The sequence below is a fragment of the Anomalospiza imberbis genome, chromosome 17 (assembly GCF_031753505.1).
Source record: "Anomalospiza imberbis isolate Cuckoo-Finch-1a 21T00152 chromosome 17, ASM3175350v1, whole genome shotgun sequence".
NCBI lineage: Eukaryota > Metazoa > Chordata > Aves > Passeriformes > Viduidae > Anomalospiza > Anomalospiza imberbis.
In genome coordinates this window covers 6,805,246-6,818,997 of record NC_089697.1, presented here as the reverse complement: position 1 = coordinate 6,818,997, position 13,752 = coordinate 6,805,246, and the positions used below count along the sequence as shown (strand labels likewise).

At 45.1% G+C, this 13,752-nt stretch overlaps 1 protein-coding gene across 1 annotated transcript in view; it reads right to left on the bottom strand.

Moving 5' to 3' along the window:
- CTNNBL1 (catenin beta like 1) overlaps positions 1-13,752 on the bottom strand; it is a 48,099-nt gene that overhangs the window by 20,658 nt on the left and 13,689 nt on the right. Inside the window, exons 5-11 of the mRNA XM_068207682.1 lie at positions 12,221-12,318; positions 9,944-10,037; positions 9,123-9,214; positions 6,477-6,549; positions 6,146-6,204; positions 5,322-5,470; positions 567-748 (exon numbers count right to left, since the gene is read on the bottom strand). Of these exons, the coding sequence (XP_068063783.1) occupies positions 567-748; positions 5,322-5,470; positions 6,146-6,204; positions 6,477-6,549; positions 9,123-9,214; positions 9,944-10,037; positions 12,221-12,318 (747 nt within the window). The remainder of the gene's footprint in view (positions 1-566; positions 749-5,321; positions 5,471-6,145; positions 6,205-6,476; positions 6,550-9,122; positions 9,215-9,943; positions 10,038-12,220; positions 12,319-13,752) is intronic.

Here is a 13,752-nt window from a genome sequence, read left to right as displayed (position 1 = left end):
ATGGGAAAGGCGGTGTTACCAGGAGCAGGAGAGACTGACCACTCAGCTCAGTGTTAGGTCCCACAGTAATAGTAGTTTTATTCCATAGCAGATCTCTGTTAAAGCAGTTTTTCAGAGTAGAGAGTTAAAAAATATAAAAAAGGAAAAAAAAACCTAACTTCAAAAGCAATGCAGTTTATTTCTGCAATGCCTGATGTTCATCCAGTCACACTTCAGTGCTCAGAGCCATGAAAACACTGCTTTTGAGGTGACATTTGTAGTTGCCTCATTACTCTTTTCAAAAGAGTTTTGCATCAGAGTAAGAGCTTCAAACAACAGACTCTACAGGAGTAAAATAACTTATTAACAGCACATGAAATGGAATCGCCAGGAGCTGCTGATACCAAAACAAGCAGGACAAGTGTGCCCTCAACAGCCAGCTGTGACAGGAGCAGCAGGCTGGACACCCAGAGCTGAAGGCTGCAAAGATGGGTGCTGTGCCCTTCCCTCCTCCCTGCAGGTACTTTTCAGACACTGGCTGTCCATTCACCTCCTCCATAGCAGTAAGGATCTGGAAGCACACCTACCTTCGTGTTCTTTTTCAGTTGTTCCAACTTTCTTTATCTTTTTGGGTGATTTCATGAAGAGAGGGAAGATGGTTCTCAGCCCAAGGATGTCCACAAACTTGTGACAGTTGTCTGTGCCCTCTGGTCCAATCATGGCGTGGTCCAGCACCTTCAGGGCACTGCTGCGGGAAATCTTCTTCTCTCTGTGAAAAGAGGCAAATTAAATTGTCCAGGGACATGAGGAGCTTTGGAGCATCCTACTTAAAAGAGACAAGGAAAGGAACACAACAAGGAAAGGATAAGATGAAGAGTCTGAGCACAAGCTCTAATCAAGATTTCTCTTCCAGAAGCCAAAACACTGTATCAACAGTAACTCTTTTCAAAACTGCGGCTGAGAATATTGTCTTGGTTATTTCTTTTTTAATGTATTTTATTTCTTTTTATTTTCTATTTTTATTTAATTTTATGTATTTTATTGTCATGGTTTTATTTTCTTATTTCTTGGCTACTGAAGAAGATATTTTTTCACTCCTTTACAAACACTGGCACAAAACAGAAGGGGAGGCTGGGTTGGATACAAAAGGCAAAAACTATCACACCAAAAAGGTCAGGACTTTGATCTAATAAGTTTAATTTAATAAAGGAGTAAGTTTGGTGAGCATAGCTGGGTCAGTTATAATGAAACCCCATCACCAGGAACCACACAATGGAAGGAGGCTGACAGACTCTGGGCTGTTCTGCTTTAATTCAAGTTCAGAATGTTCATGGTGGTAGCTCACACCAGTAACACAGCGATGCCCTGAAAATTATCTCCAGCTGCCCTGTACCTCACAAACCAAACCACAGGAATTCCTAATCCACCCAGGGGAAAACAAACTGAACTGAAAAACTGGTCAATAATACAGCCCAGACCAAGTGAATATCAGTAGGAGCTAACATGAGCTTGGAGAACATAAGCCACCAGTGTCCCTAAAGGCCAGCCTAGGAGGACATTCCCTCCAGGACAGGACAGGCACAAGCCTCACCACCTTTCACCCCAAGCACATGCCAATCTCTGATCCTGCCCAGCTGCAGACTGAGCCACCAGGACCCCATGTCCATCAGCAGGGGCTCCTCAAAGCCTCCAGAGAGCTGTGGAAAAAAACCTCCCTGCAGAGACCCAACTTCATGAGCCCCTAACAACAGGCAAACTAAAATACCTATATATGAACACCCCAGCCTGAAAGAAAGTGACCCTGCCCAGTGCAGCCACAGGCACTACTGAGCCCGTGGTGGGAGGGCAGCTCCCAGTGTGGAGCTGGACTCTGAGTTCCCCCCACCAGCCAAGGGCTGTGCAGGAGGGTGGTTTGGCACCCCCGCATCCCCACGACAGAGAGCTAAAAATAAAGTACTCCTTAGGCCAGATGACACCAGAAATGTTTTCAGGGGAAGTAATTGCATATTGATCAGCATTTAGGAAGGCTGTGCAGGGCTGAGCTCTGGAATATTCATTGGGTTTAAGTTCAGGCTTTTAGAGATCAATAGCTGCTTGCCTGGACTGTCTGGAGTTGATTTTATTTGAAATATTTATTCTGCCAGAGGGCAAGCAGTTTATCTTAGTCTCATCTATGCCCATTGAGGGAACTTTTAGCTGAACACTAATTCACAGACAAGCAAACATGAGAATCCCCAAATGCAGAGAGGCCTCAGTGTTCATGGAAACTCTGAATTACAACTTTATTCACTAACCATTGTTTTCCTCCTTTTAACACCTTTATATCTGAGACAACTCTTTTGATACATATATTGTTAAAAAAAAACAACAGTGTGCTGACATTATTTGTACTTTCCACATTAGCAGAACATAGCCTTTAATTTTCCAAAATACCAGTACAAGCAGAACACTAGATTTCCTGAGAAAGTGTGCTTAAAATGGTTCAGTTTAATAATCAGAAGATTTAGTAAAGAAACAACTTATGTTTCCAGGGGTCATTAGGAACAGCAGGACAAGAAAACATAAAAATATTCTAATAATCATAAAAAAAATCTACCCTGAAATAGCTACAGAAAAGCTTTGGGGAGCCATATGGAGTTGTCTGGTTTCACCTTGTTTTCTGTACAGGAGACAAAAACTTTCACTGAGGGTCAAGCAAAGTCCCAGCATAGCTGCAGGACAGAACATTTTGTGGCCCAAGCGATGCAGATCCCCATGAGCTCCCTGGGCTGTAATTGTCTCTGTGCATACACATGCTCCTCAGTTCATAGCTGGGAAAGCCACACATCATTTTCCCTGAGCAACAGAGAATCTCCCTGACACATCCCCCGGGAGCGGCACGGCTGCATCTCCTCAAACCTCACACGGCTCCACAGCCAAAGCAATAACTGCCTGTCAGTGTGCACCGGGAGCTGACAGGACAAGCCTGTTTTCCTCTCTTTTGACTAAACTGCAGTTAGGTTACTAGGCAAGACTGAGGGACTGAGCACTAAGAAGTACTTTCTGAACTAAAAAGAAAATTTAGTTTAATTCTAAGGGACGTTTCTAAACTTTCTGCTGGTGGCTGCCAGCTTGATAAACCATCTTGCTTTTGATAAAGATGTGACATAAAATAAACAAGCTTCCCTCGGTGCAGAGATGTAAATTAAATAATTATGTACAGCCCTGCTCTCATTCTAATTCCAAACTTCCTCCTTCACTTGTGCTGTCACCAGCTTCACCCCTCTTGACCTGCTCTTCTCCCAGAGCCTCTGCTCATCTCCCATGTACTTGCTTGGTGAAGCCCAAATTTCTTCAGCGCCAACTGCAAGTCCCAGATCACAGCATGAGCCCAGGACCCGTCTGGCCACGCACATAAGGCACATCAGCCACACTGGGCTCATTTTCAGGCATTACCACTGACCCCCCACAAACCAGGAGAAGTTCACATGATACAACATCACCTTTTGCTGTTGGCTACACATTTTAAGGCTCAGCACAACAGAAACCATGCTGTTCTCATGATATCATGAGCACATTAAATGCTCATTGAAAGCTGCTGCAGCTCTCTGCAGGTCTGTGTGCACAACCATCAATAATGGAACGACTTGGCTGGATGGATCAAGCAGCACCAGACACAGAATGCTGTGTTCCCTACGACAGTAATGGAGATTCAAGCCTGATATCTTTATTCTCACACAGCTTATCTATCTCACATCATGTCAATACACTTTCAACTTTGCCTATTTGTCCTTTCATCTCTACAGGCTGTGGTACAGTGATTAACCACCTCCAAAGTAAAACCAAAAAATAACAGATCTCTGCCCCCAGCCTTCAGAGGACACCAACAGGAGAGAAAAATACTCTGCCTTGTTTGTGGGCAAGGTGGTCAATCACAACTGAAAGGCATGTCTGCTCTCTGCTGTTTATCATGAAGGAATCAAGAAGACACAGATGTACAGCTCCAGATCACAACGATCCACATGCAACAACAGACTGCGGTCACCTAAGTTGCTCTACCCAAGAAAAACTGAGCACCTGTGAGAGCTTCTAAGCACTACAGCTAGTTTAGTAGAGTTTAAAAAATATAAAATAATCAGCTGTCAATATAGTACATGCCTGTGGATAATAGTGACAGAAGCTTCTAGAACAAATTCTGTGAATTGTTAGTTTTTTTCCACTGTCATTTTACCAATCCCACTCAAAATGTAGAATCCACAGATTGAGGCCTTGGAAACTCTATCAGACAGAGCTGCTGCTGGCAGATCCATCACACTCTGTCCCTCCCAACCCTTTGCAACTACTATGGGGGGCAAAATGCAGCCAAGGAGAAATTTTCCTCTTGTTATAATTATCCAGCTGGAATCCTGTGCAGAGAGTGGTAAACAGTAGAGTCAAAAATGGGTAAAAAGCTCTTAAAAATCCAAACACTGAATCCCCCCCACACAGCACAAGAACTCCAACTAATTAGTTCTGCAAGGCTGGTTTAGCAGCTTAGGACTCCAGGCAGAGGGAGGCCTCCTTCCCATTCTTAGTTTTGGAGCTTTTCCTTAATTAGCCTCAAGAAAACCCAGTGTTCCTATTTGAATAATCCATGTTGGGCTATTTATTCAGTTCCCTGCTGCTTCACATTCCCCAGCCCTGAGCTGCAGGAGCTCAGCATTCCTGGTTGGTGTTTGCTAACCTGCCAGCACACAGCCTGGCAGTCTGGGGACAGACAGACAGAGCCCACTGTGCCCTCCTGCAGCTCTGGGGAGCCAGACAGCCCAGCAGACACAACTCGGTGCCAGCCCAGCAAGGAAAAGTGAAGAGAGAGCAGAGAAGCCCCAGAGGTTTAGGGTGTGACAAAGCACAGCACAAGAAATACAAACTTATGCCCCACTCACAGAAGTAATTTTTGTATCAGCATCCACAAGAATTCAACAGCTCAGAGGCCACACAACACAGTGGAGCCTGAACTGGGGAACAAAAGGAAAAATGTTTTCCCTAGGGACATCCAAAGGTCCTCTCCTGCCCTCACAGGGGTCGTTTAAATCCTCAGAGGGTTTACCTGACCTACAGCATTCTCTGTGGCAGACACCCAGATGAAAGATCTGCCACTTTCCAGCAGCTACTGTGGCAACCTCAGCTCTTAGGAAATAAAGACAAAGAGTGAAGATTCCACAACTGAGAAAGTTCAACTTACTTACCTGCTGGAAAAAACAGAAAGAGAAGACAGACAAATATCCTAACACAGAAGTTTTAAAATAAAACCACAAATATCTAGCTAGAACATGTATTGGCACATGAAAAGCAGGAAGGAAATCACAAGGCTAATGAGGTACCTGAGCATCAGGTTCATCAGCTGCAGACCCTCACCCTTCAGGAAGCGATCACGGTTGGAGCTGAGCATTAGGCAGGAGCAAAGGGAGTCAAACAGGTTCTCCATCATTTCCTGCTCCTCTGCTGTACTCGGATTGTGTCGTTTAAACACCTAAATGACAAAGAAAGCAAAATTACCCCCAAATGTTGGGCTGTGCTGTTGCAGAACACACATGAAGAGCTTGCACCAAAAGCTCCAGCACCTGACAGGTATCAGCCAGTGATAACACAGGTCACTGCTGCATCCTCTGTAGCTGCTGCCCTTTGCTGCCCTGACTGTGCACCCACAAATGTGCAGCAGCTTGGTGCAGGATTTAAAGCATAATACACAGGGCCTGGAAGGGGAAGGGCAAATTCACACTCAAGTATGTGGATAAGCTGATTACCAGAGATTCCTACACAATTCATGCCTGAGAGTGGTGCAGGCAGCACTGCCTGAAGAAATACAAGTGAGCTAGCAGCACACTACCTTCAGCCAGCTCAAACATGGGCAGCCCTGTGCTTGAAGCGGAGCATGCTGAAGATGGGCCAATTTCAACCCTGCCTACCTCCAACTCACCATGAAACTATAATGTAATAATTTAACTTCCGTGTACCTCAGCATTAACATCTTTACAAAAGGGATTCATCTCACTGACCATGGATGACACACCACGAGGAAGGTATTTGGGGACTCTGCTTCACCAAAGATGAAGCACTGCTAGGACAGCACCCCGGATATTTTCCATTCCTCCCACCCAGCCCAGCAGTCTCCGGATGGAAGAGAAGGCATGTGGGAATTACTCACAGATAACTGCTGAAGCAGCACATCGATCCCATCCAGCTCCCCAAGCAATTCTCTGTTGTCTAGACGGAGGTGGGGGGAAGAAGGGAAAGAGAGAGAAAAATGAAGCTAACTGTCAGATTTTACAGCCATCTAACACTGATACATCAGCAAACAAAATCAATACAGCTTGACAGAGCACAAAAGCTGCAGAGAAAGAGAGGGTGGAGGTGAGGGAGCACATGGGGGAGAGTTAAGCCAGCAGAGGAGAGCTGGTGGCAGAAAAGGGCTGCTGAGATCTGAGAGGAGCCTGGATTCTGCCCTCACTGACAGAGATATGGTAGGCATGGCTCACCATCATTATTCTGGAGCAGAATCGCCAGCACCTCACTGCAGTACAGCTTGTTGGCATCAAAAGGCATCTTAGCCTGGTGGGGAAGGAACAAGAGACCCATCAGGGCACGGCCCTCAGCATCTCATTGATTTGAAGAACACATTAATCAAAGCACCAAATGTACAACCAGCACATAAAATAAAACACAACTGCAGTAATTCTGCAGTTTTCCTCAGTGACAGAACAGTAACAATTCTGATTCAGAGGTGATAGGAGGTGCATGTGGGTTCATGCACACATGTAGAAGGTCCACTGTGATTCTTCACATGGTCCTACATCAGTAGGTTTGGCCAAGGTGGCTCAAAACCCCTAAGAACAGTCTCCAGTTGTTTGCCACACAGAATCTCTTTCCTGTGATGTGTTTTCCACAATGTTACGTGGGTGCATGGCATTTATCTCTGTTCTGGAAGTCCATGCCTGTCAGCAAAACCAGAATTTCAGAACACACATCACAATAACATTATATAGTAACTGCCAGAGTTTCCTGTGAGGATCAGAGTGTGACAGTCAGAAGAACATGAGATAGGTTTTGCCTGCACAATCACATAATTTCCATTTCAGATATTCCCTCCATCCTCAAATATGCTAAAGAAGTCATAATGAAATGAAAATGCCAAATTTGGACCCCCCAAAAAAACCCTAGAGTGGTTCTGAACTGGATCCAATGTTTTTGTGTGCTGCCAAAGCTGCTTCATCTACAGAAACAGACTGAACATTAACCAATTAGATAATAATGCAACCTGGTTTACTGAGAGATTCATAAAATAAAACAAGTTTAAAAATCATCAGTTACCAGATATTTATCCTCCACTGTTCAAGAAGGGAAAAAGCAGAAGTCCTATGCTTAAAACATAGCATTTGTCACTCAGTTTTTTCCCCAAACACACAAGTCCCTGCAGCAGGTGGACAGTCCTGCCTATGCAGGGCTGCTGGGCCAATCATCCCACACCCCTGCCATGGAACAGAGCACGGTGTGCAAGCACACACGGAAATATGGAAAGCAGGAAGACTCCAAACACCACCAAGTATTGACTTTAAATAAAGCTTTTCATTCCAAATGATCCCCAACCACTCTGCAGAGGATGGTATTTACAGCAGCCAGGTGACACCTCCAAGCAGACCATGGAGGAGAGGGGAAGGTGCTCAGTGCTGTACAGCCCTGACAGCTTCTGCCATGGGGTGACCAACTGCTGCCCTGCAAATCCTGGGAAACAACATTCTGATCTCCTAAGACTGCACACATCATCAAACCCTGCTTGTGCTTGCAGCAGTGAGCTATGAGCTCTCCACCTGAGCCTTCTGATGCAGCTCTGACAGTCACAATACAATTTTAAGACCTGAAATGTTGTCAGGAAACAGAAAGTGACGCTCTGTGCTGTGTGCCAGATGTCCTCATCACTGCCCAGACAGAACTCTGATCTTAAAATGTATCCCACAGACATTCCACAGCATCTCTACCCAGCTGCTGAGATCCTGGGTTAATCCCAAAGACATCTGTCAGGGAAAGAGATTCAAGACCAAGCACTGCCAAGAGCCAAAGCACCTGGAGAGGGGTTCGTTAGCTCCCCACAACCCTGTACAGGCAAGAAAAAGCCTGATCCTACATCCCAAACCCAGGGATTAACACAGCCAGAGAACCCAAGAGACACACCCTGCACAAGCTTGGAATGCCACTGAGCATTCATGTTCTGTGGCACCAAGCAGGGGAATCCTAGTTGGGATTATTTTGCTTTCCCAAGTTTTTCAGTCTTTCAGCTGCCACAGTAATTCCAAGGCAGGCAGCAGTACCTACTTGCCAAGACTGAAATTAATTTCACTTTTTCTTTTTAAGCAAAGGACATAATTATGTTACTACCTGTAGTGAGAAATTACAGATTACTTCTACTAACAAGGATGTGAAGTGCACAGAGGGGTACCTGCACTTACACAGCTGATGGAGAATTTCTGGAATTCAGAGGCTTTCTAATCATGCAGACATTTAAGCATGGAAGTGCTAATGCCTTGCTGACAGGTTAGAGAACAGCCAGAATTTCTTTGCTATATTTCCTTTACTATTTCTGTGAGAGGGCTGAACTATCCATTCTTTTTCTACAGCATTTTCCAGTGAATGTTTAGGCATTTTTTCACACAAGACAGAGTTAAAGTGTGTAACTCGCTGTCAAAGGATGCAGTGTATGAAAAGCAGCTTTTAATTTAAAAGGCAATTAGCTGAGTTCAAAGCAAAAGCCGCCCCCAGCAGCATTTAAACACAGACATCGCTTAAAACTCAAAAATTGTTAGAAATGTGGGAAGCAAAGGCCATTAAATGGTTACTATTAGTGTCCCCTCTCACTGGTCAGCTTTTATAGTCCTACAGATCTCACACATGGAAATCCAACATATATGAATCATATGAAAAGAGAAAAGAGACAATTTCTACTGTAAGCCATTTATAGAGACAAAACCTAAGTGTGTCTCTTTGAACTAAAACTGCTGAGGACATATACCCTGAACTATAACTTTTTGTCCTTAACTGGGCTTTTGTAACACACACAAGCACAACTGTTTTTTCTTAACCTAGTTTTTGTGCTAACTGGTCTGTAGAAGGAAAGTGAGAAACTAGCTCACCTTCAGCCTCTTGAGCAGCCACTGCATGAGGCCCTGCTGTGCAGCCTCCGTGCACATCTCCGGCCTGAACTCTGCCATGTTCTCCACGATTCCTAGGAAGAAAGACCCAGAAAACAGATGGTTTTCCCCATCACAAATTACAAATCTCATGTTTCCAGTCTCTCTCATTCTTACAGTCCTGGGAGATTACAATCCTGAAGGACTGCAAGGAGTGGGTGATGGTCTGACTGCCAGCAGCAGCACCACCCTGCCATGGTTCTGTGCTGTGCAAAGATCAGGCAGCAGAGAGGCAGTTATGTCCTCCCATGAACTGCAGATATTTTACTATCTGAAAGTTAAATATATTGTTAAAACAGAAACAAAGTATAGTTCATCACAGATATGTTCATAATAAATACATGGACAGTGGATCACTTTCATGGAGGTTTTTAAAAGCTGTGTAGATGTGGTACTTTGAGACATGGTTTAGTGGTGGCCTTGGCAGTGCTGGGTTAATAGCTGGACTCAGTGATCTTAGAGAGTTTTACCAACCTAAACAGTTCTGTGATTGCCTCTGGTGCAGTGCAGTGATCCATGTATCTGCACCTCCCAACACAACTGGTTTGGGAAGAGGCAGCTTTCATGCAGCCATGCAACAAAGGACAAACTCTGGTTCCAGGGACGAGTCATTCCAAACTGTGCTTGAATAAAAGCTGTACCAGATCCTCTACTGCAGTGCTGGCAGTCCAAGAGAAAAAGAGGAGGGGGGAAAGGAAGGGATAACTCACATCCCTAGATACAAACCACAGAAAGAAGCAAGGGGCTGTGCAGCAGCCACTTACCCAGGGTGTTGTGGACACCATCAGCCTCCTCTTTCACACTTTCATCCAGGCGCTCTAAATTCTGGACCAACAAGGCCACGACCTGGCCCTCCACCTAAATCCCCGGGGTCATGGAAAAGATAAAGAGATAAGAAACAAGAATGAAAACAAGAAGATGAAGGCAACACCCTGCCAGACATGACCAGAAGACACGAACAACCCTGCTGTAAAATCTCAGAGGAAGTGAAGGAATCATCATGTACATCTGTCACTATGTTTTCCCTAATTAATGAAACAACTTTTGTGTTTCAGATTAAACAGAACACCATCAGGAGTGAAACATGCACCTTGTCACAGTCTTATTTCCTGAACCAGCCTGATTTATAATCCCTCAGAATTCTGAAGCATGAGGCTCACATTCTACTGTGGATGGGAGAACTGTCAGTTCTGTGAGCAGCTGCACTCCCAGCTGGTCACTGCTGCCTGCCTACATTGCTGCTGGACCTTCCATCTAACGGGGACAAAAAGCTAACAGAATAATGCTCACACACAGATCCAAACCCAAGAGTTGAACTGTCACCAGCTGAAGTCCTGCAGTTAAATCCTCTCAAGATGAATGCACCAAGTTGACTTCAGTGAATTAAGGAAACTACAGAGGCAGGGGGGAGTCCCTGAATCACAGAGCTCACACCCAAAATACACCTTTAAAACTCAAATTGGAGAGTCCCAGCTTGACTCTGGCAAACTTTCCATTGTGAACATGAGTTTGGAACAGTTAAACAAAATAGCATTACCAATTCAAACACTCTTAACCAGCTTTCGGCCCAGTAAATATGTGGAAAAAACACATATATGGGCTGCTGCAGAAAACTAAGCAACAATCTTCAAATACCCTACAACCTTTTACCTACTTTCTTTTAAAAGAAAAAAAAAAGTAATCTAAAAAGCAGATATCTAAACATTTCTCCCAAGATAGGCCTGACCTGTTTCTTTCAAGCAGGACAATGAAACCTCTAAACACGGCTATTATCAGTAGGCTGGTGACAATGAAAACAGAAAGAACTTCACTTGATTTACTACCTCTCCACATATTTTATAGAAAACATCTTCTCTAGCAGACCCTCTCTCCCTTTTCCTTCACCCAGCAATCTCCCCACCAAGGCAGAGTAATTAACAACATCCCAGAGGCCAGCTGGAGGAACTGGGCTCTGGGCACTGTCATTAACCTCTGGAAGGTAACTTTATAGTGACTGGACAAGGATTGTAGGAGAAAACAGAGCAGCCAAACAAAGCAAACAAAAGAAAAACTGTAATTTCCTGTCTTCCAAATTCAACACAATAGTTACAGAACCAAACACAGACACAGCCATAGCGACACTCAAAGGCAGCAATTCGCCAGCTCCAAGGTAGGACAGACCTGTAAAACTCATGTTTGGCTGGGCATCACCTCTCTGGAGGGTTTGGTATTCCCCTTCTGCAGCCAGGGAGCAGGAGGCATCCAGCACAAACAGCAGGAAAAGGGGAAACTCATCCCCACAGAGGCACTCAGAGAGTTAACTGTGCAAGGAACACTTAAAACCAACCAATGCAATTCCTACCCACCTAGGTAATTTTCTGGGTTGGTTCACTCTCTATGCCAAAAGAGATCCTTACTTCTGGACCCTTCCCCACCCTTAAACTTCATTTGCTCTGCTATGTGAAAACTTCAAAGTTTTTACTTCTTGTTAAGAAAAAATCCCACCATCACCGACAGATGCCCCAGTTCAAGCCCAGATTTTTGGGCTTGAAACAAGAGTTACTGGGTAGAAGACAACCGGTCTCCTGTGCAAGAGGTGAGACTGAAAGATCACAGGGGCATCACTGTCCTTTGGGTAACAACTTCAGTTCTCCATGAGTGAACCCAGGTCACACTTTTTCACGGGAGAGAAGGGAAATGTAAAAAAAGCTCCTGTTTTCAATGGGACACTGTCCAAGTCACAAACATTATTACTTCGTTCTCCCTCCCTGCACCAAAAAATCTGCCAGCCCACACAAATTTTGCAATATGACAGTGTTCCTTCCAAAAAAGAAGTGGCGCAACAATGTGCAAATGGTGCAACCACCCACTGCCCAAACTCTAGCATTTCATCAAAAACAGCCATCGTGGTCTCAGGGTCAGAACAGGCTTTTCCTGGCTATCTCCATCATGATGTTGGCAGCAAAGACACCCAGAGCTGCAGATAGCAGGATGGGTCAGTGTTCATTGCTGGGCTGAGACAGATGTTGAGGCACTGAAATAATCTGGGGTTTCCTACTTACAAGAGCGTCTATGAGGACTTCAGCTCCTTCTTCACTCTCATGGAGAGTATCAATATCAGTCAGCTCTTGCAGCAAGTCAACCACAGCAATGGAAACATGTATTGGGTGTTAAGGACAACCAACAGGGAGGCAAATACATCAACAGGAGATGGCTCAGGCCAGTGTGTTCATTACACGACCCCAAAGCAACTGGCAATACATTACCAGTGAGGTGATAAAATGCATTACAATCACAGCAGCAGGGCACAGGATACCAGACACAAGAGCACACAGACTACTGCAGCAGACCTTCCCCAGAAGCACTAAAATTAGGGAATCTGAACAATTAGGAATGATAAAAACAAATGTGATTCTGTGCTTACTGTATCAGGCAATTTTACTGTTTCTTCATGGTACTTATTTTTTTCAAATCAAACATGCTGGAGTTGCTCTAAGGAGGCACCATCTTGCATTGTCAAGACTGAACACAAGCAAAGAGAAATGAGTTATAATAATGTGATTTGGGTATTCTGCTCTCAGTGATAGCCCTGCTAACCTGATACACACACACACACCTAACGAGGGCACCGCCGGCAGCAGGAGCATCACCCCCCTCTGCCCAGCCCAATTAGGGCAGCACACTCCTCAAACTGCAGCCCTCGCAGGAACAGCAGAGCTTCTGCCAGCCCAATTTTCACTCATTAACTCTGGGCTGCATAACACACAGCTCCCCTGCCTGCTGCACAGCTCCCTTGTACGACAAGACGTATTCCAGCTCATTAGACCCACTTCCCTATTCTCTCAGACACACTGATCAATCCTGCCGGCGTCCCAGGGGCAGAGCAGGAGACGTGGTTTTCTGAATGTCCTAAATAACCACTCTGTGATGGATCTCTCTCAAGTGCCCGGGCTGACAAAGCAGTTCCCAGGTCTCCTATTTGTGCATTTGCTCAGACACACAAGCAGCAACAGGAAAAGTATTTTCATCTGTCTTTTCTTAGTGAGGTTCAGCTGTGTGCTGGGGCTGGCTGGAGAGGTGAGCTCTGCAAGAGAGCCTGGACCTTCTGCTGGACAAGCTGCAGGAGAGTCACCAGCGTGTCACTTCAGCCAAGTGACACCTGAGCAGAGTGTCACTGCAGTGACAAAGGCTAATCACACATTACACTGCACCAGCAAGAGCAAAACCAGCAGGTCAACAGAAGGAATTCTTACCTTCTCCTTGGCACTCATGGGGCAATTTGCAGAATATTTCATTCAGTTGTGGGCTCTCCAATAAAAGAGAGGCCTTGACATACTGTGCTTGGGAGAGCAGAGGACCACTGAGGTGGTCTGGGGGTTAATACAGGATGGATGAAAATAAATTGAGGGAATGGGGTTTCATCAGTTCGTGGGAGAGAAAGCTCAGGGAGGCATCAGCTGAAGATTTCTGCTGTCTCCTGGGTGCTACAAAGATAACTGAACTAGGTTCTTTTGAGAGTGCACAGAAAAGAACTCTGCAGAGTTCATCATGCAGGGCATTCCTGTCTGGGAAGCTTCTGTTGAGGCTTGCAGTG